The sequence below is a fragment of the Nyctibius grandis genome, chromosome 6 (assembly GCF_013368605.1).
Source record: "Nyctibius grandis isolate bNycGra1 chromosome 6, bNycGra1.pri, whole genome shotgun sequence".
In the NCBI taxonomy this organism is placed as follows: Eukaryota; Metazoa; Chordata; class Aves; order Nyctibiiformes; family Nyctibiidae; genus Nyctibius; species Nyctibius grandis.
This window is the reverse complement of record NC_090663.1, coordinates 72,633,707-72,658,357: the sequence shown is the minus strand read 5'-3', so window position 1 is coordinate 72,658,357 and position 24,651 is coordinate 72,633,707. Positions and strand designations below refer to the sequence as shown.

The following is a 24,651-nucleotide window of genomic DNA, read 5'->3' as shown; positions in this document are numbered from 1 at the left end:
CAGCCTAAGAATGGCAGAATGGGTTTTATTGGCAAGTTAGAAAACGTAACAATAAGTAAAAAAAAAAATGCTTCTCTCAAACAGCTGTGGTAAATGCAGAAAGTCTTGATTACTGTGAGAAGAACTGGTGCTGGCTCCATGTGTGCAAGATTGGCTGGCAGTCCCCACTGTTCACCGAGCTACTCAAACAGTACCATGCACGAGCATTTCCTATGCCATCCTTTCTTTTTTTATGTATCTGGCATGTAATGACTGAGGGGTGAAATCCTGTGTTTCCCAATGCCATCGTCTAATGTAGCGTAATTTTGGAATTGACTAGGAAAAAAAAACCAGAACAAATGCTCAGTTTGCATTAGGTAATCTTTGCTCAGTTTTGGCCCTTTTAAGAACATATATCAAAAGGCACCAGTGTTGTGTAAACAGGGAGAAATGCATCCCTAGAAAAATCAGCTTTTTGGAGCTTAAGCACTTAAGCAAAACAAGACTGGCAAAACACGTTTTAGAAGTACGTGCCTGTAGTTTGATGCTGTAATGTCTGTATCAAGCAAAGGAAGACAGGCAATTATTGTACAATAGGGGAAAGCAGTCATTAGTGTTGTTCTGAAGAACAATAGAATCTGTTTAAGGATGTCTGAAAGCACTTAATGCCAGTAGCTAAGCATTAATATACTATTTTTCTAGTGTGGCTTTACAATACCCTTCTAATTCTCATTGCTCACACGTAATGCTCTCCTTATAGATAATTGCAATTACAGCCTTACCTGTGTGAGTCTCCCACCACCTGTCCGTATGTCTGAGGTCCTCATTAAAATTTGGGACAAAACTGTTGGTATCACTCATTTAAAAGAACCCTATCAATCATCTACTACTTAGCTTCCATTCTAATACTACTACCTTCTTCCTTCCCCAGCAATAATTATTTAAAAAACCAACAACAACAACAAAGAACCCAAACCAAAAACAGTTATATGAAAGCTAGATACCGTACATGTAATCAAAACCAGCATCCTAAGCACCAACCTTTCATGGTGGATATAAGGCAGACTTACAACAGCGTATATTCAAAATATTAAAGAAAAACTAGGTTTAAAAAAAAAAAAAAGAAAAAAGCATCACTTCCCCTTCACAGAGTACTAGTCACTCACACATGAACCTCGCACACCAACCCTGTCAGAAATAGCAGCCCATTACAAATCATTGAACCAGCGTTAGAAGTGGAGCAGCCAATCGTCCGTGCAAAGGAGTCAGCCAGGAGCTAGATCTGAGAGTCTGCTTTTTGGTGAAATGACACGTTAAAAGATAGACACCCAAGAAATTAGCCAGACTTCTGAGCTGTCACTGCTGCTCTGCCGTGTGGTCATAGCGTCACCGCTGCTGGAGTGGCTGATGGGCGCTTTGCTTTTCCCAGGAGAGGGCTGTTTCCGCTGCTTCAACAAAAAAAAGAGTTAGGACCACAGTGCAGATCAGAAACAGCAGTCCCATCACGCCTCCAGTGACGGGTACAATGCTGTTTCCAGAGTCCCCACTCGTGATTTCCAGAGCTGGCCTGTGATGCTGCACGCCAGCTGGGACCACGTCTTTCTGGATGACGGCAGCTTTGTCAGAACGGTCAAGTGCGCTATGCTGAATATTCGTGCCCCTGTTTTTATCTGCTCCAATGTCTTGCATGAAGACGGGAGTGTCTGTGTTGGCTCTTCTGCTGCGTTTAAGCCTGTGGTGCTAACTCTTCCTTTAGCAGAGGACAACACGTGGTGGTAGTCAAGACTTATTTTGCCATTGTGCCTGTGTGCATTTTCCTTCAATCAGACCGTGTAAATAGTGTGAATGTACCATTCTCAGCCAGCTGCCACCTTAAAAAAAAAAAAACCAAACCCATAAAAACCCAACAAACCAGAACAACGCCCTCCATGCACATTTACTGTAAACTGGAAAACACCAAGCATCAGATTCATCAAGAGCGATGTCCCAAGTTTGCTGCTCAATCTGCCTAATAAAAGTCAACGGCAGAAATAGGCATGTGGAGATAGGATTAATCTTTTCTTAATGCAGACTGCTGAAATAGGTCAGATAAAACTGTGTTCTAAGAGAGCCTGTTTCTTTCTAGTGTTAATGCAGAAAGGCTACTGCATTTACCTAACGAAACACTACTCTTAATTTAGGCAAGAAGAACCTCACTTCAGGAGACCAAAAAAAATACTTCAGAAATTTGAAGTAATCTGACTTAAAGCAGGGTGCATAGTTCTCTTTTTTAACTTCATATGGTATGCACACCAATTACCTTTTGTTTTTTTCCCAGTTTTAAGAAAATCGAGTCTAATTTCTTAGTTTTTCTCCTCTGTAACAAGGCCCCCATGGTAAGCTAAACCAGTGACTTCTCCCAGTCACAAGCGTCCATGTCTGCAGTTAACAGCGAGGCTGCGGAAGGGGTAGCTCAGCCTCACAAAGCAATGTTGTCTTGTTTCTAAACTGTTAGGGAAAGGGAACAAAGTAAATGTGTTGCTGAACTCTGTCACTGACTGACATAGTGCCCATGATTACCTGCACACTCTATTCTCCACCTCAGTCATCTTTTAGCATGAAAGAATTTCTGTGATATACTTATCAAACAACTTACTTGGAAGAGTGGAGCAGATGACAGGCTGAAACCATCAGAACCAGGCTTGGTTTACTACAGGAAAAGCATCTGCACGATCAGCTGCTAATGTAGCATGAAACTCCAGGTTTCCAAAGGCTCTTGCTTGTGTCTCAGGTTGAGCTTTATCCTAAAAGAAGTAAGTTTAATATTTCCAGATTCACATGGAAATCACGCTACCCTTTGTTTACATACCAGGATCTTGAATCTGTACAAGAGGGAGGGCGAGTCAGCCAGGCATCTGTATTCCTGGTTGTCTGGGCTGTACTTGGGCACGTAGCCATCGGCGCCGGTGCAAAGGAACACCTTCTCAATGTTGCAGCTGAAGGAGTCACCAAGATTCTGAACTGGATCCACCATCACTCGGCCATAGATTTCAGATCCTAGTAAAGGAGATTAACACATAACACATTTAAAATTATTAAATCAAGTTATTACCAAAGCGTTGTTTGATAAACATTCTCAGGACAGGAATTATCTAGCTTTAAGTGTATTTCCTTTTGCACATGAAGACAGGATGTTCCATGGCTGCTACTACTAATTTATCATGGGCTTTAGCCTTGTTTTCTGTTACAATTTGTACTGTCATGTGGTTCTTACAGCACAGCTCTTTTTTAAGCAAGCTTTTCCCTTCTCTTCACTAGAGGGCAACCCATATTCACATATAAGAAACCATCCAACTTGATAGCATTATATCAAGCAAAATAAAGTTAGCAGGCCATTTGAGTTTCAGACTGATAAATAAGGAACCAATTAAAACCAAAATTATTTCTGGTCCAATACTGCCATTACCAGGAATTTCCCTGGAACCTGATAGCAGCTCCAGTCAGTGAGTGAGTACAGTGTGTGAGAGCACCTGCCCTGGGCCAGAAGCAGAAAAAAAAAAAAAAAAAAAAAAAAAAAAAAAAAAAGAATGAGCTTGAGCAGCTTGGCTGAAGCCACCTGCAGTTACGGTGCATCCAGTCTGCAACTGAGAACAGCTGCATGACCAAGCTGAGGAGCCTCAGGTGTACAAGTATTCAATTCCTGCATTTCTGATCAGAATCACCTAAACACTGAAATGACTAGCCCCCTCAAAATGGGGCAAAACGTTCTAGTGTCGACCACTTCAAAGCAAAACCACCAGAGTGAGGGACTATGTGATTATGCAGTAACTGAGAAGAGTTTTCAGCACTGCAGTTTCAGAGATAGGCACCTAAATTCTGCATCTATCTTTGGAATGCTTTTCCTCTCAGAGCCCGTAAACAGAACCAAAGCCTGCTTCAGTTACACTAAATTGCGTCATATTTTAGTGCTTCTGTGTTTTACTTTTCTGTAGTGAAAATACAGAGACCATGGAGGGGTCATGAGACTAGTAAAATACATATTCAGCTGTTGTTAAAAGTGGTTCTGTTTTAGCTTTCATAATATGCTGAATATACAATTGACTTTTTACCTTTGGTGAAGGCTACATCAGCTCCTTCTCCAAATCCCATTGATCCATCTGATATCCAAAGCTCCTTTTTGGACAGCAGAAACATTTGAGTATTTAGACTGAACTCTGCTGCCACTGGGTCACTGACCTGTGGGGAAAAGTGAAATTAAATGATCAAAAAAAATGCCTTGGTTGTAGCTTTACAATGATCATTGTACACCATTGCCATAGTAGTGTGCTGATCAAACCTTTCAGCAGTACACAGCATTTGTAAGAATCCCTCCTACATACATAAACCTCCTGTTGTGCTTCTCATCATGACCTATTAAAACACACAACTGTAGTGCTTTATTTCAATGTTGCAGAGTAAAACAGCAAAAGATACCTGCTTCCTCAGATACAGGACAGCAATGTATCTTTTCAGTGACACTTGCCAAAAGTTACTGGGAGAACAGAGCTGTGGGGAACAGGCCGATAAAACTAGATCAGGACCAGAACCTAGCTCAACACCACCTCATTTCCCCTACTCCAAACAACAATTCGCTATTCAAACCAACAAAGCACAGGATAGGAAACCTCATCTGCCCCTACTCACCCCTGCTGCATTGTGCACGTTCCACTTGCGACCCAGAAGCTGCCTGCAATTTGCCCAGAAAAGTAACCTGCCCAATGGCCAACGCCTGGAGACAACATAGGAGATGCCCTGCAAGGAGGTTAATTCCTCTGGTGCAATGGCAGGTCGCTCGAGTCACCACCTTCCTGCCTTCCCCACTGCAAACACCTCATGGCTGCAGGAGCCCAACAGAGCCCAGCACATTTCAATTCAACACCAATCGAGCAAACAAGACTGAGACATGCATGTCACACAGTTGTCTCCACGCTTGCCACACATGCCATGCAACTGGATAACGGAACAGAAGGCTAAAGAGCAGCTCTAGTGGTCAAAAGGGCTGAACAGCTCTGACTGACACTGCAAGGCCTCTGAGGTATCCAGTACTTGTGGTGGCAAAAAAAAAAAATCAGGTAATTTTTTAATGTATTAATTGAAGGACTCTTAAATGACTCTCTACAACTTGTAAGGAGTCCATTTTACAGCATTATCAATTATTTTATGTTATTTTTTTCTTTTTCTTTTTTTTTTTTTGTGTGAATTTGACCCAAGGCATCCATGATTCTTTCAATCACAGAATCACAGAATGTTAGGGATTGGAAGGGACCTCGAAAGATCATCTAGTCCAATCCCCCTGCCGGGGCAGGATTGCCTAGACCATATCACACAGGAACGCGTCCAGGCGGGTTTTGAATGTCTCCAGAGAAGGAGACTCCACAACCTCTCTGGGCAGCCTGTTCCAGTGTTTGGTCACCCTCACCGTAAAGAAGTTTTTCCTCATATTTATGTGGAACCTCCTGTGTTCCAGCTTGCACCCATTGCCCCTTGTCCTGTCAAGGGACGTCACTGAGAAGAGCCTGGCTCCATCCTCATGACACTTGCCCTTTACATAATTATACACATTAATGAGGTCACCCCTCAGTCTCCTCTTCTCTAAGCTAAAGAGACCCAGCTCCCTCAGCCTCTCCTCATAAGTGAGATGTTCCACTCCAATTTGACTCCAATTTAGTCAAATTTATGACACTCTTATGAAAGCAACACATATAGAGCAATAAATGGAATGGAAATAAACAAGATAATTTCTCTTCCCCTTATCCTACAAAAGGCAGAGCCAGTGATGCTTTCAGAATAGATTAAAAGGGTGCAAATACAAAACATAAAAGAGTTGACGTTCTTTTGAAAAAACTTTGTACTGGGTACTTTGAAAACTGTTGAATTAGTCCCATTTTCTCATTTGCAGCTACATATCTAAGCAACAATTAAGATAAAACTCACTGTTATCTTCATCCTTAATCTTGATCACGGTCTCTTTCTGATCCCCAACGGAAGCACCAAATGCGGAATCACTTTTTGGTGTTCCCAGCACCAATATGAATTCCTCCTCCTCATAAACTACATCATCCTCTAGAGTTACCACACAGGGCTTCTCAGTTTCTCCTGCAGAAAGGTATGAAACAAGAACAAGACATTATCTTCATAGGACCAGGATAAAACCAAAGCAATACAAAACCCCCACACTTTTTCAGGCTTGCCATAGAAAAGACAGTCTCAAGAACATGGAAGCAGAGACTAGTGCTGACTGGCACACTTCATTTTTTTTGTTGTGTTTGAGTCAATCTCTGCTAAGGAAAAATCCCATGACTCTGCCACAATGGGAACTAAGCAGCATCCCTTGCAGCATTCAGCAGGGTGTTGTATGGCAAGGAACCTGCTGCTCTGATTCGCCTCAGCTGAAGGCACTGCAGCAGTATTATTCGTGCTTATTCTCTTGAACACGTGCTATGCTTAAAAGTGTACCAGAGGATGTTCGATATTACTGAATTCTTTATTGTCCAACTTCAGCCACAAAAACCTGTGCAAGTGCTGCTGTCATAGTCACAAAACTATTTGTTAAATAGTCCTATGCTGCCTTCTTCATCCACAGAAGCTCAACTGGCATAACAAACCCCAGAATGTCCTGGATGTCTAGCTCTTATTTACCATCAGATTACTTGTCAGAAAAAAGCAACACATTATTTTCTAATTCCAATGGGAAAAGCTTACCTGGGAGAAACACCACTACAGAATCATCTGTATTTGGCCTCTCCTTGTAGTCCACCATAACTTGGGCAGAACCCTGGCGAGGATAGCAACACACTGTGGATTTATGGTTAATGTCACCACTTTGATAAATGAGGGCTGCCAGCTGTTCATCTTTTTCATTTGCCACATACGTTGGTTCTTTGAACTGGACTTTAGGCACTGACGATAGAACATGTTATGCAAGTTGAAAAGGACCCTCACACATGGGCAGAAAACATTAACCACATTCCTCAATTAAAAAAGCCATTTTCTTTAACTTAGCATTTTATTTGCTAACCTTTTACAATAAACTGAAGAAGGTTCAGATTTACACATGCTTTTTAAACACAGATTTTGAATCTAGATTAATTCAAATACTTTTCTGGTCTACAGCAACTAATTGCCAGCTTAGTGCTAATTCTGTCACCAGTCTTCTCACAGTAGCTAAGACTTGGTGATTTCTTTAAAAACAGCATTTGAGCCACTTCAGAGCTGTGGGGTTATTTTCTATAAAGCCGTCTCTTTTACCTCTGATGCAGAGAAGAAGCAGGTGCACGACACCACAAGGGCAAAAAGGGGTGATGACCACAATTCCACCTCCACTGAAGTCAGTATCATACTTTGCACTGACTTCAACAAGTGAATATTTCCAAGTGAAACTGTAACTGCTCTTCAGAGTTCTGTTTGAGAATGAGCTTTCTAAAACAATATAGCTTCTTTAAGCCTTTGAAGTGCAGTGAATTTGCAGAAACCTGAGACTGTTGAGAGTCAGCTTGGTTTATTTAGCAAGTGCTGGAGAACCTGTAAATGGTGCTGTGTTGAGCAGTGTTTACTTTTAAAGTTTTAAACCTACCTTTTTGGTTTTTCCCCTTAATGCTCCCCTAGAAGGGACAATACAGTTACAGCTTCATGCAATAGCAATCTGCATAACTATTTGAAAAACTTAGCTCCCTACAATTTTTGGTGTTAAAATAACTACTAGGGGAAAAAAAAGTTTAATACCTATGGCTTGTCTATCTTCAAAATGAATATTCATTCAAATAAATAGCCTTAATGCATCAGGCATAAACAAATGTACTTTAGCTCATGGCACAGTTCCACTTTTATGTTAATGTGTCCAAAACAGTATCTTCAAGCACATAATGAGAAGGAAGACAAGCCAGAGTAAAGAATCTGCACTATAGCCCTACCTTCCAACTTCAGGTGTAGCAACACAGCTGTTAAACTTTATAATGTAGTTGGAGTAACTGATATATCACAGTACTTACACACATAGTAATTTATGCTACTGACAAAAGAGCTCTTCTACCTTCTAAGTGCACTTAAAACACTAGAAGGTAAAACCCTTGGAAAAACTCTCCCCCAGCCCCTTTATACTTACAGTCAGTGACTGTGTCATTGATAAAGACAGTAGTTTTGCTAGGCTCTCCAAGCACTGCATTCGTGGGCATGCAGAGATCTAGTGTTCAAACTTCTCCAGACCTTCCAGAATAGGTTGGCCCAAATCATCAAGGATGAGCACTTGAAACACTTGCATGTTGACTCCCGCTGTAAAATCCAGGTTATGGCTGATGTCCACATAATCAACTCCAGCTGTCTGGGAAGCAACAAGACTTGTTTGGTCGGTTACTACTATATGTTAACATTCACTTGTACATTTATGAAATGTGTTTGCTGCTGTTTCTATTGCTGTCCTGGAGAAAATTTAATTTAGACTTTTGTCACGTGCAAATAAATTTGGGAACGATGAACATACAGTGCAACACACACACAAATGCATATCTGGATCATCATTCACTCTTTATGCCATCAGCACAATTAAAACTTGCTTAAGAAGCCTTAAACTGCAGAGTGACAGGCTGCAGCCTCAACAACATGCAACAGACTAGATGTCCACAGCAATTTAACCCTTTAACCCTCAACTCTGGACTACATTCCTGAGGTTTTACTTAGCTATTTACCTTTAAAGGAGCAGATGTCTGTCCCAGAATAATTCCAGCTGTACCCTAAGAAAAAGTGTCTTGCACTAGGCTAGATCACTGAGCTTGAAAATCATGCTGTTATCACTGTCTCATCACTAAAAGAAGCAGGTGGCTTGAGTACAGATGAAAGCACCTAGAATGACTTTTTTTGTGTGTGTATGAGACTACTAAATCTAAACTGGAAGATGCGTAATGACTTTACTTCTTCCTTCCGCTTGTGTCCCATTGTTTCACTGAGATTCTGGCTATTTCCATCATTTTGCATTCTTTTTAACCAGAGTGTTCCTCCCTATCCCCTTTTAAATGTTCTACTTGTTGCTTGTAATGACAGCAATTATTTCCCTTCTTTGTCACAGAATGTTGAAATTTACATACTTAAAAGCAACTGTTGCTTAAAAGCAACTTAAAAGCAACTTAAAAGCACATCATTTTTCAGCCTCTGGATCAAAGGCAAGGAACACTTACTTGCATAAAAGCTGACCTCCCTGGTCGGCTCTGTGCATTATGAACCACAATTCTCGCACAGGTTTTGTTCTTTCCTTAATCAAATATTGTGTGCATGGGCATTTCATATACAACCATATTAATATTCTTTTATATTATAAATATAAATACTTTAAATTAGGAAAATATTTAGTGAAAAGGGTATTTTTTCCAAGTCTCATAACTAGGCTTTAACAGAAGTGACTTTTAGAAAACCTACAATTACAAGATTAGAAATGCAACATTAGTTCGCAACTTTACACACAACACAGAAAATCCTGTAGGACCCAGTCATATTTCTTCACCTGAATAGTGAGTCTTCACATATTCATCACATACATTGTCTGTTTTGCTAATCACTTCTCTGTTCTTCAGCAACTATAGTCAAATTGTATTTTCATATATGTACATTGTAAGTTAATTAACTGTCCCTTCAAACATACATGCTGCATTACTAGTTGCTGTAATTCTTTGTTATTTTGGTAGCAAATCTGATCATCTATCACATAAATATTAAAAAAAAGATAATTTGCTTTCAGCTTAATTAATATGAACATTTCTGAAGCTTTATCTATCTCTTGCCAGTGTGTCATCAATTTGTTGGGCTGAACAGAGAAATCCTCATTAATGCAACTGATTTCCTTGACACCCAGCAGCTATAACTGCTCCTTAAAATTAATTTAGCAGCTAGCGAGTCAAGCAATATATTTAAACAGCATCACAAAATTTTGGCCAGCCTAAGCATTCCCAAAATCTGATAGGGAAAATTACTTTTTGTTGGGACTGAGAAACAAAAAAAGGATTTTGAAGAGACAGTCACCAGATTTTGTTTATTTTGGGTCAGTGTTGGACAGACAAAAATCCTTGAAGGTCACACTGGTGGTGCCCCTTCCTGAATTCCTCTCCACAGTAACTGAGAGACCCTAAAATCTCAGATACACCAGCTCTCCTAGATAAATAAAGCTTCCTTGGCTAATGTACTGATAGCACCATTTCAGGGCAGCAGATTCATGCTGTAAATTCAGTTTTATTCCAGGGAAACACAGTGCTATAAAGACAATACTCTCGCACTTTCACTCCAGCTGTTTCTCCCAATGTTTGTCACCAGTTAAGGTGCAAGTAAATTAATGATAATTTTATTCACATCCATTCTGCAGTCTCCATCAGAAAGCCAGTGAGCCTAGCTGAGCTGTCCTTGCCACACTCAACTGGGATGCAAATATCATGTTTTCTACCTGATAAATCCATGTCTGATGTCTTTTACTTAATTTTTCCACCCCATGTATACATTGAAGATAAATAAGACTGAATGCCAGATATCCCATTTTCATGCCCACATACTCTAAAGCAACCCGAGTGACATTTTTACGAGTAACTCACCCTCTGCTGACACTGGTTCTGTTTTTCTGGAACGCACCGTGACAGAAGCTGCTTTAGACAGATCTGTTCCAGTCCTCCAGACACGAATCTCCACGTAACCAGCGCTTTCATCCACTCGATATTCTGTGTCACCGAAGTATAGAGCAGGTTCTATATACAGAAAGAAATGCAGACATTTTTAGAAGAGCCTCTTTTGACTTGCTCTTGTCCACATGTGTAACTAGTGCTTAAACTCTCCATTCTAACTTTTTGTGCTCAAACGCTGCAGTTTGACTTTGAATATGTTAAGAGCTGGGGGTGGGGGGAAGCATTACCAATTTCCCTGGCAAATCCCAGTAATATCTACTGTCCACTTACATAAATATTATTATGCACCTGCCTACCACTTAATGTAAGGGGTTTTTTAATCCTTTAAAAAACCCAAGCTAAACACTCCTTGAATTAAGTAAATAAAGTGTTATACCTATATATTTTTGATCTTATCTGCAGCTGACCAAGATCTTCCACAGCTGGCTGTTTAGCTTACTGGCTATTTACTTTACCATCTGAAGTAAAATAGCCATTTCAAAAATTGTGACTATATAGCATAATGCAGACATAAGACATGGGATAGTTCTTCCATTATATTTTTGTTAAGTAAACCAAGGCAGAACTTTTTTTGAAATTTACTATTAAAGGAGATATATACCTAAATATACCTTCCCCCCTCCCTAAAAGATAAAGGCAATTTGCAGGATTTCAAGAGTTTAGACTTTTTTTTTTAATTGTTTTCAAAGCATACATTTGACATGTCTGTGGCAGATTAAACTGTTACAATCTGGTTTTTCTCTTCAGTGTGGTAAACTGACTTTAGTTATTCATAGGGAATACAAAAAGTTGCACAATCCAGGTCATGGAAAAGGTCAATATTAACTTGAGTTTAAGCAGACTCTGTTGGTTAGCATAAGAGATCAAACATCACAAGACTGTCTCAAACTAGCACCAATTTAGCCAACTTTCTGAATACCCACCAAGAAAAAAGAAGCAAGCACACACTGGAGACACGTTATACCTGCTGCTTTCACTAAGTAATGGGTAGAGTCTGCTCAGCCCAACACACAGCCTCCTTTACATTTGTCACCTAAACAGTAGTAGGCTTTATCTTGCTATTATAAAGCCTGACACATTTTGTCTGTGTTGCATATTATTACTGATCTATATTAACACGACGTAGAGAATCTCTCCAATACCACGGTAACATTATTTTAGCACAATAGCCAGTAGTAGAACCGTCCACAGTGTCACAAAAGCCTGGCACTCATCTCATATGCTGCATTTCTACTGCACCTCTTATGGAAATTCAAAGAACTCTGAAAAGCTTTAGAAGTCATGATTGTTGTCTCCTACAGCTGAGGAAATGGAAGCTTAGAGTAAAACACCACGGTCCATAGAGAGTTTTTAATTTTTGGCTACCTGGTGTTTTCCAGAGCTCAGTTTATTACTGTGCTTAAAGCCAGTTTTACAGAAGGGACAGACAGTTTCCAATTCCATTCACTCAATGTGCCAAGTAGAGCACTAAAAAATACACAGGCTTTTGTATAGAATAATAACAAAAGTGCCTCATCCTAGTAATAATTTTTTACATCCTGGATCTCACCTTCCCAAACCTAAATAAATGTTCTTTTGCGAATGGGGGAGAATATCTAGCTAAGTTCTTTTCTCAAATAGACAGTGCTTCTCAGCTAATTGAGAGTTTTATATTTGCTTAGAGGCACTGTCTGCTCCCTCCATGTATATATAAAAACATGAGAACACCATCTGGCCCATACCTACATAAACATTGCCACTACAGCTTGCAGGCACTTTTGGATCCTTACTGTAATTTTCTTGAGCCACTGAACTGTGAACCTTCGTGTTACTTTACCATCAGGGCAAACCCCAATAATCACAAAGACTTGCTGCAGAAGCAGATGAGGTCTTCAGCACACAGTATGGAGGAAGGTACAAGTGTTCCAAGTAGGACTGCATTAATATTTTTTTTCAACCTTTTGATAGATTACCTTTAAACAGGCTGAAACGATTCCTTCCTTAGCCCAGCAGGATGTCTGACAAAGCAAAGCTTTTGCATGCAAATCTCAAGAGAAAGGTTAGAGAATGAAACCAGACACTTGATGCTGGGTTAAATAGTTTAACAATACACAAAGTGCTCTGAAAATGTGGTTTTTTTTGAGGGACAGATCTATTCATCAGGACTGCAGAACTTACTTATAGCTAGAAATTGCAGCCTTTGGGGGATTGAAGGTGTTGGCTTTCTTCTTGAAAAATTCTTTTTTGAATTCTTGAAGTATTTTTAAGAAAAAGGGTATCACAACTGAAAGGCAAATTGAATGTCTCATTTTATGTCAATTAAATACTTCTGCTGTTTTCAAACAAAATTTTGCTTTGCCTAAAGCAGTACCCCAACACAAATTTTTCTCCCCACCTTCCTCCCACCCCTCCAATCAGCAGTTTTAATAATCAGTTATCTGCCAGTTTTGGCATTTTTCCCCCTGCCATGACAGGTAAGAGTTTGAAGATCACAGAATCACACAGAATCAACCAGGTTGGAAGAGACCTCAGGGATCATCGAGTCCAACCGTTGCCCCTACACCACCCTGTCAAGTAGACCATGGCACTAAGTGCCATGTCCAGTCTTTTCTTAAACACATCCAGAGATGGTGACTCCACCACCTCCCTGGGCAGCCCATTCCAATGTCTAATAACCCTTTCTGAAAAGAAATTCTTCCTGATGTCCAACCTGAACCTCCCCTGGTGAAGCTTGAGGCTGTGTCCTCTTGTCCTATCGCTAGTTGCCCAGGAGAAGAGGCCAACTCCCACTTCACTACAACCTCCCTTCAGGTAGTTGTAGACTGCAATAAGGTCACCTCGGAGCCTCCTCTTCTCCAGGCTAAACAACCCCAGCTCCCTCAGCCGTTCCTCGTAGGTCAGACCCTCCAGACCCTTCACCAGCTTGGTCGTCCTCCTCCGGACTCGCTCCAACACCTCAACATCTTTCTTGAAGTGCGGGGCCCAGAACTGAACACAGTACTCAAGATGCGGCCTCACCAGTGCCGAGTACAGAGGGACGATCACTTCCCTAGACCGGCTGGCTACACTATTCCTAATAGAGGCCAGGATGCCATTGGCCTTCTTGGCCACCTGGGCACACTGCTGGCTCATGTTTAGCCGGCTGTCGATCAGCACCCCCAGGTCTCTTTCCACCGGGCCGCTTTCTAACCACTCTTCCCCCGGCCTGTAGAGATGCATGGGGTTGTTGTGGCCGAAGTGTAAGACCCGGCACTTGTTCTTGTTGAACCTCATGCCGTTGGTCTCGGCCCATCTATCTAACCTGTCCAAATCCCTCTGTAGGGCCTTCCTACCCTCCAGCAGATCGACACTCCCACCCAGCTTGGTGTCATCTGCAAATTTACTGACGGTGCACTCAATCCCTACGTCTAGATCATCTATAAAGATATTGAAGAGCACCGGCCCCAGAACTGAGCCCTGGGGAACACCGCTAGTGACCGGCCGCCAGTTGGACTTTGCCCCATTCACCACCACTCTCTGGGCTCGGCCATCCAGCCAGTTTTTAACCCATTTAAGAGTCCACCCATCCAAGCCCCGGGCAGCCAGTTTGTCCAGGAGGATGCTGTGGGAGACAGTGTCAAATGCCTTACTGAAGTCTAGATAGACTACATCCACAGCCCTGCCCTCATCTACTAAGTGGGTCACTTTGTCATAGAAGATGATCACATTCCCTTCCCACCAGCTATGCATTTTTTACTATTGAAGTCTTCCCCACATGAGAGGGAGAAGAGAAGGACTTACATGCCTTTTTGTCACAGCTAATGGATTAACACATGAGTAATGGATGCCCTATAAGTTGTTACAGTTCTGTTTAACCAACTTGTGTAAAGCACAGAAAGAGTAGTGCCGCACAAGGCAATGGCAACGCTCCAGGTTGTACTGGTGTCAACTGGGACCAGGATCCTACTCCAACTGAATGGGCAGAAAAATCAATGGGGTCCCCCACCAAGAGTGGAAAAATAATTTGGACTAATACAACTTGACAAAAACTGTTACAATTTTGGCCACATTTCATGAAGATGATCACTGCAAAGTATTTACTCTGGCAAAAACAATCAAGAATCTTTGTAATTAAAAGAAAATTACTATTTATATTCTAAAAAAAACTATAAAAAAAATATTTGTAATATAATATCATCTGTTCTTTCCCTTTCCTTCTTCCCCTCTGAAAGAACTGTCCAAGATTTGAGATTTAGTTTAAAAATTAGACTGGTTAATTTTCTCTATTTACATAGGAATCTGCTTTCAAATATCAAAAGTTCATTCAATTTCCCTTAGGCAAAGCTTAATGGATTTCCAAGTACAGGTTGTAAATTCTTTCGAGTTTCAAGAGATCAGGCAGTTCAGCTTATTGCAGTCCACGACAAGGGTCTTGAACTGGCCTTTAAATACCAGCATCCTTAATTGGGAGAGTAATTTTTTTTCCCCCTGGAATGTGCATACTGTGTCTACAACTATATGGACTGTAACATTATAACTTCAGATGTCAGTGCTGTTCCTTTTGATAACAAGCTTTTTGTTTTGAAATATGGCTTAAGGAAATGCAATAATCAGTCATATTATTCTTATGACAGTCGTCTTTCCCATTTCTATTATACTCACCGTAATTTGTTATCTTAAATTGTGGTGCTAAGCTTTTTATAACTCTCCTGTTAAAAGAATTTTAAAGGCTTGCTGCAATGATCCAAAGTTTCTCAGTCTTATTGTATTATCAATGAAAAATACTGAGTAAGCAAATACTTTTGTTCATTTCCAACACAAGTAGATGAAAATAAGATAAAAAGGTAAGTATCTCTATAATTCTTTTTTTTTTTAATCTTTCAGATGAACATGTTTCCCATACAAATATAGTACGAGAGAGAATTGTTCCTTGGATGTTGTGACCAGTGAAATATTCAACAACATTTTCTGTGTCTTCAGAGTTTCTGAATGTCCGATCTAGATACACCTACTCTACCAAAAATAGTAGGGATAACAAACATCAGTCAATGGGCTATTAAACATACACATCCAGCCCTCAAGGAAGATGACACTCGTGACTCAATTATTACAGCAAATTAATCAGTTGTCTCTGAAACACAATCCATTCTTATTATGGAGCCCAAAGGCAACCTCAGCACCCTTTAAATTCTACTAAGGCAATATATTTAAGAGACATGTATCTTATTTAGGATTTCAAAAGCTGATCACCAAGTGAAAAAAAAAATAGGAAAAAAGAAAGGCAGTTTTAAAAGGGGAGGTCATTAATGTATTTGTACTCTTCTTTTCTTTCCCTTTTAGGATGGTCAGCAAAGAAATCATTACATTAATTACCGAACATTTAACTAATCAGCTAACATTTAAGTAAGGAAGCAGAGCAGCATCTGAGCTAACTGGTAATCTCTAGTAAACAACAGTGATGTCAATCATCAAATGCGATAAACTATTAATTTAAAATCAATTTTCCTTCATAAAATAACAGGTCTAAGTGTTAGTTTGGCCTGGAAAGACAGTCAATTTTCTTCTTTTTTTTTAAAGCTGTGGTCCTGAAACATGTTCTACCTGTGATGCCACTTAAAGGAACAAGCAAAGAGCTAACGTGGATTTCCACTTGCTTAGAAAAATCACAAGCTGTTTGCACCTATGTCTTCAAAGCCGTTTACGGAACAAGCTAGACACAGATAGAGTGCTCTCAGGTGCCCACATTACAGGAAAATGATACACAACTCAGAGCTTACTGGTTTAGGATCAAGGGTCTACTACAAAACCTGCATTGTTCTTTGGCTTGGAGAGACCCTACATCAAAGGATAGACATTATGTCTTGACTATTAACTTGCTGTTTCTTTTTCTTTTTAATTCTTGAACTAACACTTTCCTTTATTTAAATGTTACCATGATGCTATGAGAATGTGGAGTAATAATTAGGTTTAGAGATATTTAAGTTTTAAACTTTTTCATGTACTAAGCTATATGAAACTGGTGACTCTGAAGACTCTCGAGACCTAATAATGAGTTATTTCTGGTTTTTATGTGCATGTAACATGACTCCGAGGAGCTACGGATCTTCACTTAAGGCAGTCTGTGGCAGGCCTCTCCTTATGACATTGAGAACAAAATTTTAGGACTCTTTTATTTATAAAGTCTGTTTTCTCTTTAAGAAATCCCTGGGCATATGTCTCTCAAACCATACTTCAAGCTTTGATCAATGCCTTCCTCCATATAACACACAAACCACATCACACTTGAGTAGAGATGGTGGAAATTCGTATCTTTCAGATGCTAAATAGGGATAAGTTTCTATAGTTGTCATCTGATAGATCAAAATAGGCCTGTGTACAGAACTAATACTGAAAATTTTCATGCATTTCACAGAAAGTTGTCACTGTAATATGTGCTTTATTTTCCAGTACAAGGCCATTATACAGAACCATTAACTTAAAAGTGCAGCAACATAGGTCCCTTCAGAGAGGGAGACCTAAGTGGAACATATCCAAGAAACCTCAAATCCTGAAACAATAAAACCAAGAAACTGCTTTCTCCTCCATTCTCACACACATGTAGCACCACAGATACCAGTGATCTCACAAGTTTTATGACGCTTTTATAAGACATCTCAACAGAACAGCCAGCAAGACAAAAATAATTTCCATTCCTGCCTGTGCTCTGGTATCAGACTTTCAAAATGGTAATAGCAACTAAGAGAATTTAATAATGTTTGAATGCCTGGTATTTATCTCACCTTATGTTGACATTATTTTTATTGACAGAATGGGCTTTTTTGAAATATGTTATATACTTTGTGAACCACTCTGTATAAATATTTAAACAGCAGTAATTCCACTAACAGAAAACTCTGACAACATTCCTGACTGCTTTCTTTGATGACACTTCAAGTGGCTTTCCTTCTTGCTGTAAGGCTTAATGCGAGTAAAAACATTTCAGATCACTTAATATAACTAATTCTTTAACTTTTACTGACATGCAGCAGTGCTGAAATGATTGACATTAAAGTTGTGGCATTTACGTACAGCTTTTTTTGGCCTAAGAAACTGAAGCCTTTTCTCTCCAGAATGTCTTTTTTTTAAAAATGTTAACAAGAAAAATATTTATTCCTTCAAATCTTACTAATGTTACGCAATATCAATAGTAATACCTGCTTTCTTTGTATTTGATCATTGTGAGATGTGGAATGCTGTGAATAAAATTAGCACAAGGTATTTGCTTTTATATGCGTGACAGGGAGTGTTCACAGAATCTCATAATGGGTGAAGAGCAAAGTAATCATTCCCAAATTACTTTTATTTAGAAAAACAGTGAGGAGTATTTCCTGTGTTGCTTGCTATAGCAAGGAATGCATTCATACTGCATATATATGTATGTGGTCATAGCTGCACGCTTCTTTACAGTGTTAAAAGGTCTTATCTTGCTATCGACAAAAACTCCATGGACTGCACACTGATGTAGTCTAACACCTCTGTAGGTATTTAAGCACTTTGATGTAATTATTCAAGCTTATCTGCTATGTTGCCCTTTACTCAATCCCACCTATATTTTTACCATCTGTACTTACAAATAAAGGGGTCCAGACCTCGGAGCTTGTCATTACACATGAAGGACTATGCCTAGTACTTTGCTGCAAGGTTACCTATTTTTCATTTGAACTGTTAAGCAGTTCATAAAACTGTAAAATTCTGGAAATGGTGCCAATATTATGGACATTTCTGTAAAAATTTGTAATATTAAAAAAGCCCACAAATGCAAAAAATGTGTATCATGTTCCAGACTCATTTATATTAAAGCTAATCATGGTCTGAATCAACATTACTTCATGCTGTGTATGATCACTTATCCATATAAGTAGTTTTGGAACACTATCAGATCTCAGTAATAAAATTTTCCTTTTCTTTTTCTAGGGCTGGGTAACACAGGATTACTATTATCCCTTAATGCTGCAAATAATTCTGTTAATATATATTTTAAAGTCTTTGGCTCTCAATTTATTTCTTTTTCTCCTTGTAGGGTTCTCTGGTCCTTGCTGTTAAAGGCATCACAGCACACCTCATCATGACTACCTTAACCAAAGGATTGTGCGAATACAGTCACATCCCATAGCAAAGCTGTGCTCAGCTTTTCTCCAGTTGGAAAGAGGCATTTTTGGGCTTACTATTGCCTTATTCCTTTGCTGAGTCTAACAATCATTCCAAGTTTGCTCTGCATACTTCAGCTCTTAGCCTATAGCACTTTACAATGGGAAATTTTATCTGTTTAAATAACCTGTTTCTCCCAGTATTAACAAAAACCCCAAAGTGTTCATCTTTCAGACACAACCAGGCATATGGCTATGAAATATTCTTTTTCACCTCAATGGACTGCAGGACTATCCACTGTAGGAGTGGTAAGTATATATACTTAGCCACTGTATATATACTTACAGTACTGTGTAAGTATTAGAAACGTTTGGTGGATCAAGGTATCATTCTGCAGAAAAACAAAACTGTTGCAACTTTACTCTGTGAAACTCAAATTTTACACATTTGGGAAAAAAGATTGTCCAATTTCTTATCAATCAATCCAATGCCAGCAGTCTGCTTCCAGGTCAGATCAAAACAAAGTGGCAGCCTGTTTCCTGTCTGTTTATTCAAAATGGAAATAGTCCTACTAAGTGATGTATTCTTAAGAGACTCTTAATTTCAGAGCACACTCTAAACAAATTGAGCTTAAGACCTGGCTGTCTTTCCATATGACATAGGCTGAGTTCAGAACTACTCTGAATGTATCTGATGAGAGGTTGCTAAGTATTTTGCTGAATGGTACTCTTAAAAAGAAAGCTTTGAGACAAAGAAAGAAGGAAAGTGAATATATGATAACCTACCAAAGTTGTGTTGAAAAGTAAAAGCATGATAATTTTCTGTCAATTAATATAAAATAATTATCTATATAGTCATTTATCTTTACATATATACAAAATAATTTTCTATCTATTAAAAACTGCATAGAAAGCAGTTTTGATCTGCTGACAAATAATTTTGTTTTCCATGAAAATAAAAATCTGGTCATTGAGTCTGGTAAAGAAAACACGTCTTTCCTTGTGGCAATGGCTTAATTCTGCATTATTTTCCCTTCTTATTCTCTGAAAAAGATAAAGCAGCCTTTCGACAAATGTCATCAAGCTAAAGACTATGATACTCTTATTAGCTTCATTCCTATGGCAAATTCACTTCTGATGTGAAAGCTTTGGCCTCGGAGAAATTACACGAGTGATTATTTTGGCCCATTCATGTTCCATTTAGAGAAAACGTTTTTTCCCCTCATCAAATTTGACTGTGTCTGTTTTGACTAGTTGACTGCAGGACATACAGAAGGGTAGAAATAAACAGTAGCTAATAGAAATAGACTCCTGGATCTTTAGCTTCTTACTTTTCTCCATCTAACAGAGTGAAAATTACTTTTTTATTACAGGACACACAAATCTGCCCCCAAATTCTCATTATTTATGAAGTTAATCAAAAGCTCCAAAGAATCAGCTCAGTATAGCTTAAATACGGAACCTGACCACTATTGTATGTCATGGATTTGTCTAATCACAGTACAAAACTCCTGCCTTATTCAGCACAATTATACTCACAAGATTGGATTAGCAAGAAAGATTTAGACAGGGACTAAAAGAACAAACAGAAGTATAACAATAAAGTACATGGCTTTTCTTCTGCTTCCGTCTGCTTATGTCTCATAGTATCAATTCTTGAATTCTGTCTCAAACTTTATATTAAAAAAGGAAGACTTGCATTTCTACCTTAAAAGTGCACTAATCTTGACACACTGGGAATTACTGTGCATGACAAATTAGCCTCTATTAACTATTTCTACTCTTTAGTTTTATCTGATAGTATACAAATTTTTTCATCTATAATATTGTCACAAAACTAAACCTATACCTGTGTAAACTACTGTAATCACAGACCCTGCTGCAGTAACAGTAAATCTAATCCTCACAGATCTACTTCAGAGTAATGAAACAGCCATCTAGTCCTATGCCAGTAAAGAAAATAAAATCTAATCCTCAACTCCTACTGCAATAATAAAAGTGTAAGCCGAAGTGCATGCTACATATTTACACTACATCTTAAACATAGTTCGTGTCTGTTCTGCCAGTTTTTCTACTGAGTAAGTAAATCCTAGACCCCAAACAAGTTTTGCTATTGAAAGATGAGGACGTGAAGCCACACCTGATTTAACATCACACACAACTGACCCCATTTCATAACATTTGCACTGAAAAATGGCAAGATGTTTTCCCTTTTCACTTCTACATGCTATTTTTCATGGATCAGAATGCCTATGAAAGCCACTGGGACTTTAGGATGAGGACTCTTCCTGAGCAAATGAATGTGAATTTGAACTGCACATTTACCTCAATGTGTGATTCTTAGAAAGGAGGGCGGGGAATATCCCTCCCTCTTACTTCTGCTGCGTTTATTTGTGTTAAATACTTATTAAAAAAAGAAGTAAGGCTTATATGCAATATGAACCTAAGAACTGCTATGGATTTGCATTACTAGCATCCTTGTAGCCAACTGGGATGTTTCTACCTGGTTGCGTGGACTGCTAGATCACAGAATCAATCAGGTTGGAAGAGACCTCAGGGATCATCGAGTCCAACCGTTGCCCTTGCACCACCCTGTCAAGTAGACCATGGCACTAAGTGCCATGTCCAGTCTTTTCTTAAACACATCCAGAGATGGTGACTCCACCACCTCCCTGGGCAGCCCATTCCAATGTCTAATAACCCTTTCTGAAAAGAAATTCTTCCTGATGTCCAACCTGAACCTCCCCTGGTGAAGCTTGAGGCTGTGCCCTCTTGTCCTATCGCTAGTTGCCCGGGAGAAGAGGCCAACTCCCACTTCACTACAACCTCCCTTCAGGTAGGTGTAGACTGCAATAAGGTCACCTCGGAGCCTCCTCTTCTCCAGGCTAAACAACCCCAGCTCCCTCAGCCGTTCCTCGTAGGTCAGACCCTCCAGACCCTTCACCAGCTTGGTCGCCCTCCTCTGGACTCGCTCCAACACCTCAACATCTTTCTTGAAGTGCGGGGCCCAGAACTGAACACAGTACTTAAGATGCGGCCTCACCAGTGCCCAGTAGAGAGGGACGATCACTTCCCTAGACCGGCTGGCTACACTATTCCTAATAGAAGCCAGGATGCCATTGGCCTTCTTGGCCACCTGGGCACACTGCTGGCTCATATTTAGCCGGCTGTCGATCAGCACCCCCACGTCTCTTTCCGCCGGGCCGCTTTCTAACCACTCTTCCCCCGGCCTGTAGAGATGCATGGGGTTGTTGTGGCCGAAGTGTAAGACCCGGCACTTGTTCTTGTTGAACCTCATCCTGTTGGTCTCGGCCCATCTATCTAACCTGTCGAGATCCCTCTGTAGGGCCTTCCTACCCTCCAGCAGATTGACACTCCCACCCAGCTTGGTGTCATCTGCAAATTTGCTGAGGGTGCACTCAGTCCCTACATCTAGATCATCTATAAAGATATTGAACAGCACCAGCCCCAGAACTGAGCCCTGGGGAACACCGCTAGTGACCGGCCGCCAGTTGGACTTTGCCCCATTCACCACCACTCTCTGGGCTCGGCCATCCAGCCAGTTTTTAACCCATTTAAGAGTCCACCCATCCAAGCCCCGGGCAGCCAGTTTGTCCAGGAGGATGCTGTGGGAGACAGTGTCGAATGCCTTACTGAAGTCTAGATAGACTACATCCACAGCCCTGCCCTCATCTACTAAGCGGGTCACTAAAATGGGTGAAAGATGGGTGAAAGCTAGCTAGATAACCAGGATCAAAGGGTGGTGGTTAATAGTTTGTACTCTACCTGAAAGCCAGTTACAAATGGAGTTCCTCAGTGGCCTGCCCTGGGTCCACAGGGATTTTCAGGGGACAATAGCCTGAGCAACACTGTTCCACCTCACAGCTGCTCCTGCTTTGAGGAGCAGATCTAACTATAGACCTCTCAAAGTCCCTTCTAACCCATATAATTCTGAGTACATTAGGTTGTCTGATTTTCAGAGGTCCTAAGTACATACAACATGCATTGATTACCTTCCCTTTCTGCGGACAGAGGTTAGTATTGTGTCAGACACTTATTAAGCAGGCTGAGAAAGATTAAATGAGAGACAGTGTCATGTTTACCATGCTTATCATGTTTAAAACTGAGAAAAATTATTTTACTGCAGCATGTTTATGAAGTTCTCTTTAAGCAGAGAACTAGACACACACAAGTTGCCTGCAAAATCACTTGTTCCAGCTACTGAAGTTACTGGGGACACTTGTTGACTAATAACAACTGCATTTGCTCTCTTACTTACCTAAACGTGAATATTATGCTGAATAATCCGTTACCTAGCTAGATAACATACCTTGGTGTGTAGAACAAATGACCATCAGTTCTTGACTGACACCTCCAGATCTTCTAACAGGAATCAGCAGTTCACCTATATCTTCCTCTACTCTATATTCCAGCTGAGGAATATACACTGTAGATACTGCAGAAAAACATGATGAGAGAAGGGGGGGACCAAGGCTGAACACCTGTATGACATTACAGACAGAGTATGAATTTAGTCAGGGAAGAGATTAAATAAGAAATACGAATTCCTTGTTCAGCTAGGTGAAGCTTTAAGACAAGGCTGAACCACAACAGAGCGAAGGCAGATGAGGTATACAGGTACTCACAGGACCTGCAGGTGAACAGTACTGCACCTAATCACAAATTCTCAGGGAACAGAAAGAGATGCATACCATCACCAGGATCCAGGATTTCAACTGTTGCTACTGCTGGAATCTCAAGGGCAGCCATAACTGGATAAGACGGAACAATCTGGAATGTTTCAGGTGCCTCATATTCATTGTCTGCAAATACCCTCACTCGCCAGGTAGCTGTAGCCTGTCCTGGATTGAACTGGACCTGTTTCTGAGGTTTCCCCTTGAAGTCTTTATCCTTTACTGCTGTATCATCTTTAGTTCCAACACCTGCATAAAAATTTGGAGGAATTATTCTCCATGCATTTTAGTATTTAATAAAATTAAAACAATAACCACAAAAAATAGTTTTAAAATGCTTATCTGGCAGTTACTGATCTTCAGAAAAAAAGTAAAGATGGTTATATCATACTTTCTCAATAATTGTTGCACAGCTTATAAAAAAATAGGTAATTAGGGTAAGGTCCTGCCAACATTTGTGTGCATAAAGAATTGTATTTGCATGAAAAATTCCATTAACTTCACCGGCTGGGCACTTAAAACCTATACAACCATCAACAAAGTTACTGAGGCATGAAGTTATTTATCAAATATGACTGAACAGAACTGTTCAACAGGGCCAATTTTGCCATCTATATAAAAATTTGTAGGACAAGTTTTCCAGTTATGCCTTCTGAAAAGATGTACCACTCTGTTAAGAAATTTATGTCAATTAAGGTGTTCAAGGCTTCATTGAAGGTATAATTTAGACACCCACATTAAAAAACCCAAGCCAAACCAAAAAACAACCCCAACACTCACTTCTTTCAAAGAGAAATTAATCATTATATGTTTAATACTTTGTGCTTGCAGTTTCTGTTACTGTTCTGTACCTGTGCTGCACTTACACACATTTAAGATCTGTGAAGTACTTTTATCACTTTCACCTGTACACTAAATAACCCCTAAAGACTTTTGCATCTGTCCAAGTCTTGCTTCTGCAGATGCTCTCCTACCTAGGTGAGTACATAACTGGACATTTGACATGGAATTGCAGCTCAGTGCGACAGAACAATGTTCTCAGGATTTTTGGGGTCCACCATGCTATGCAAATTTGCTTCTTCTCTCCCACCCCCATTTTTTCTTCCTCGTGTAACTCTAAACCGCAATACTTAGTCAGATATCCATCCTCCCTGCTGGGGTATTATCGAAGCAGTATCATTTCACTGTACAGGTTTAAAAGATTACACATTGTCATCTTAACAA

At 39.9% G+C, this 24,651-nt stretch overlaps 1 protein-coding gene across 1 annotated transcript in view; it reads right to left on the bottom strand.

Moving 5' to 3' along the window:
* Positions 1-1,365: 1,365 nt before the first annotated feature.
* FREM3 (FRAS1 related extracellular matrix 3) overlaps positions 1,366-24,651 on the bottom strand; it is a 52,392-nt gene continuing 29,106 nt past the window's right edge. The window contains 14 exon segments of the mRNA XM_068404180.1: positions 1,366-1,710; positions 1,713-1,843; positions 2,608-2,659; positions 2,661-2,762; positions 2,828-3,015; positions 4,068-4,194; positions 4,334-4,368; positions 5,932-6,093; positions 6,700-6,897; positions 8,099-8,180; positions 8,183-8,310; positions 10,563-10,712; positions 23,064-23,189; positions 23,446-23,676. Of these exon segments, the coding sequence (XP_068260281.1) occupies positions 1,366-1,710; positions 1,713-1,843; positions 2,608-2,659; positions 2,661-2,762; positions 2,828-3,015; positions 4,068-4,194; positions 4,334-4,368; positions 5,932-6,093; positions 6,700-6,897; positions 8,099-8,180; positions 8,183-8,310; positions 10,563-10,712; positions 23,064-23,189; positions 23,446-23,676 (2,057 nt within the window).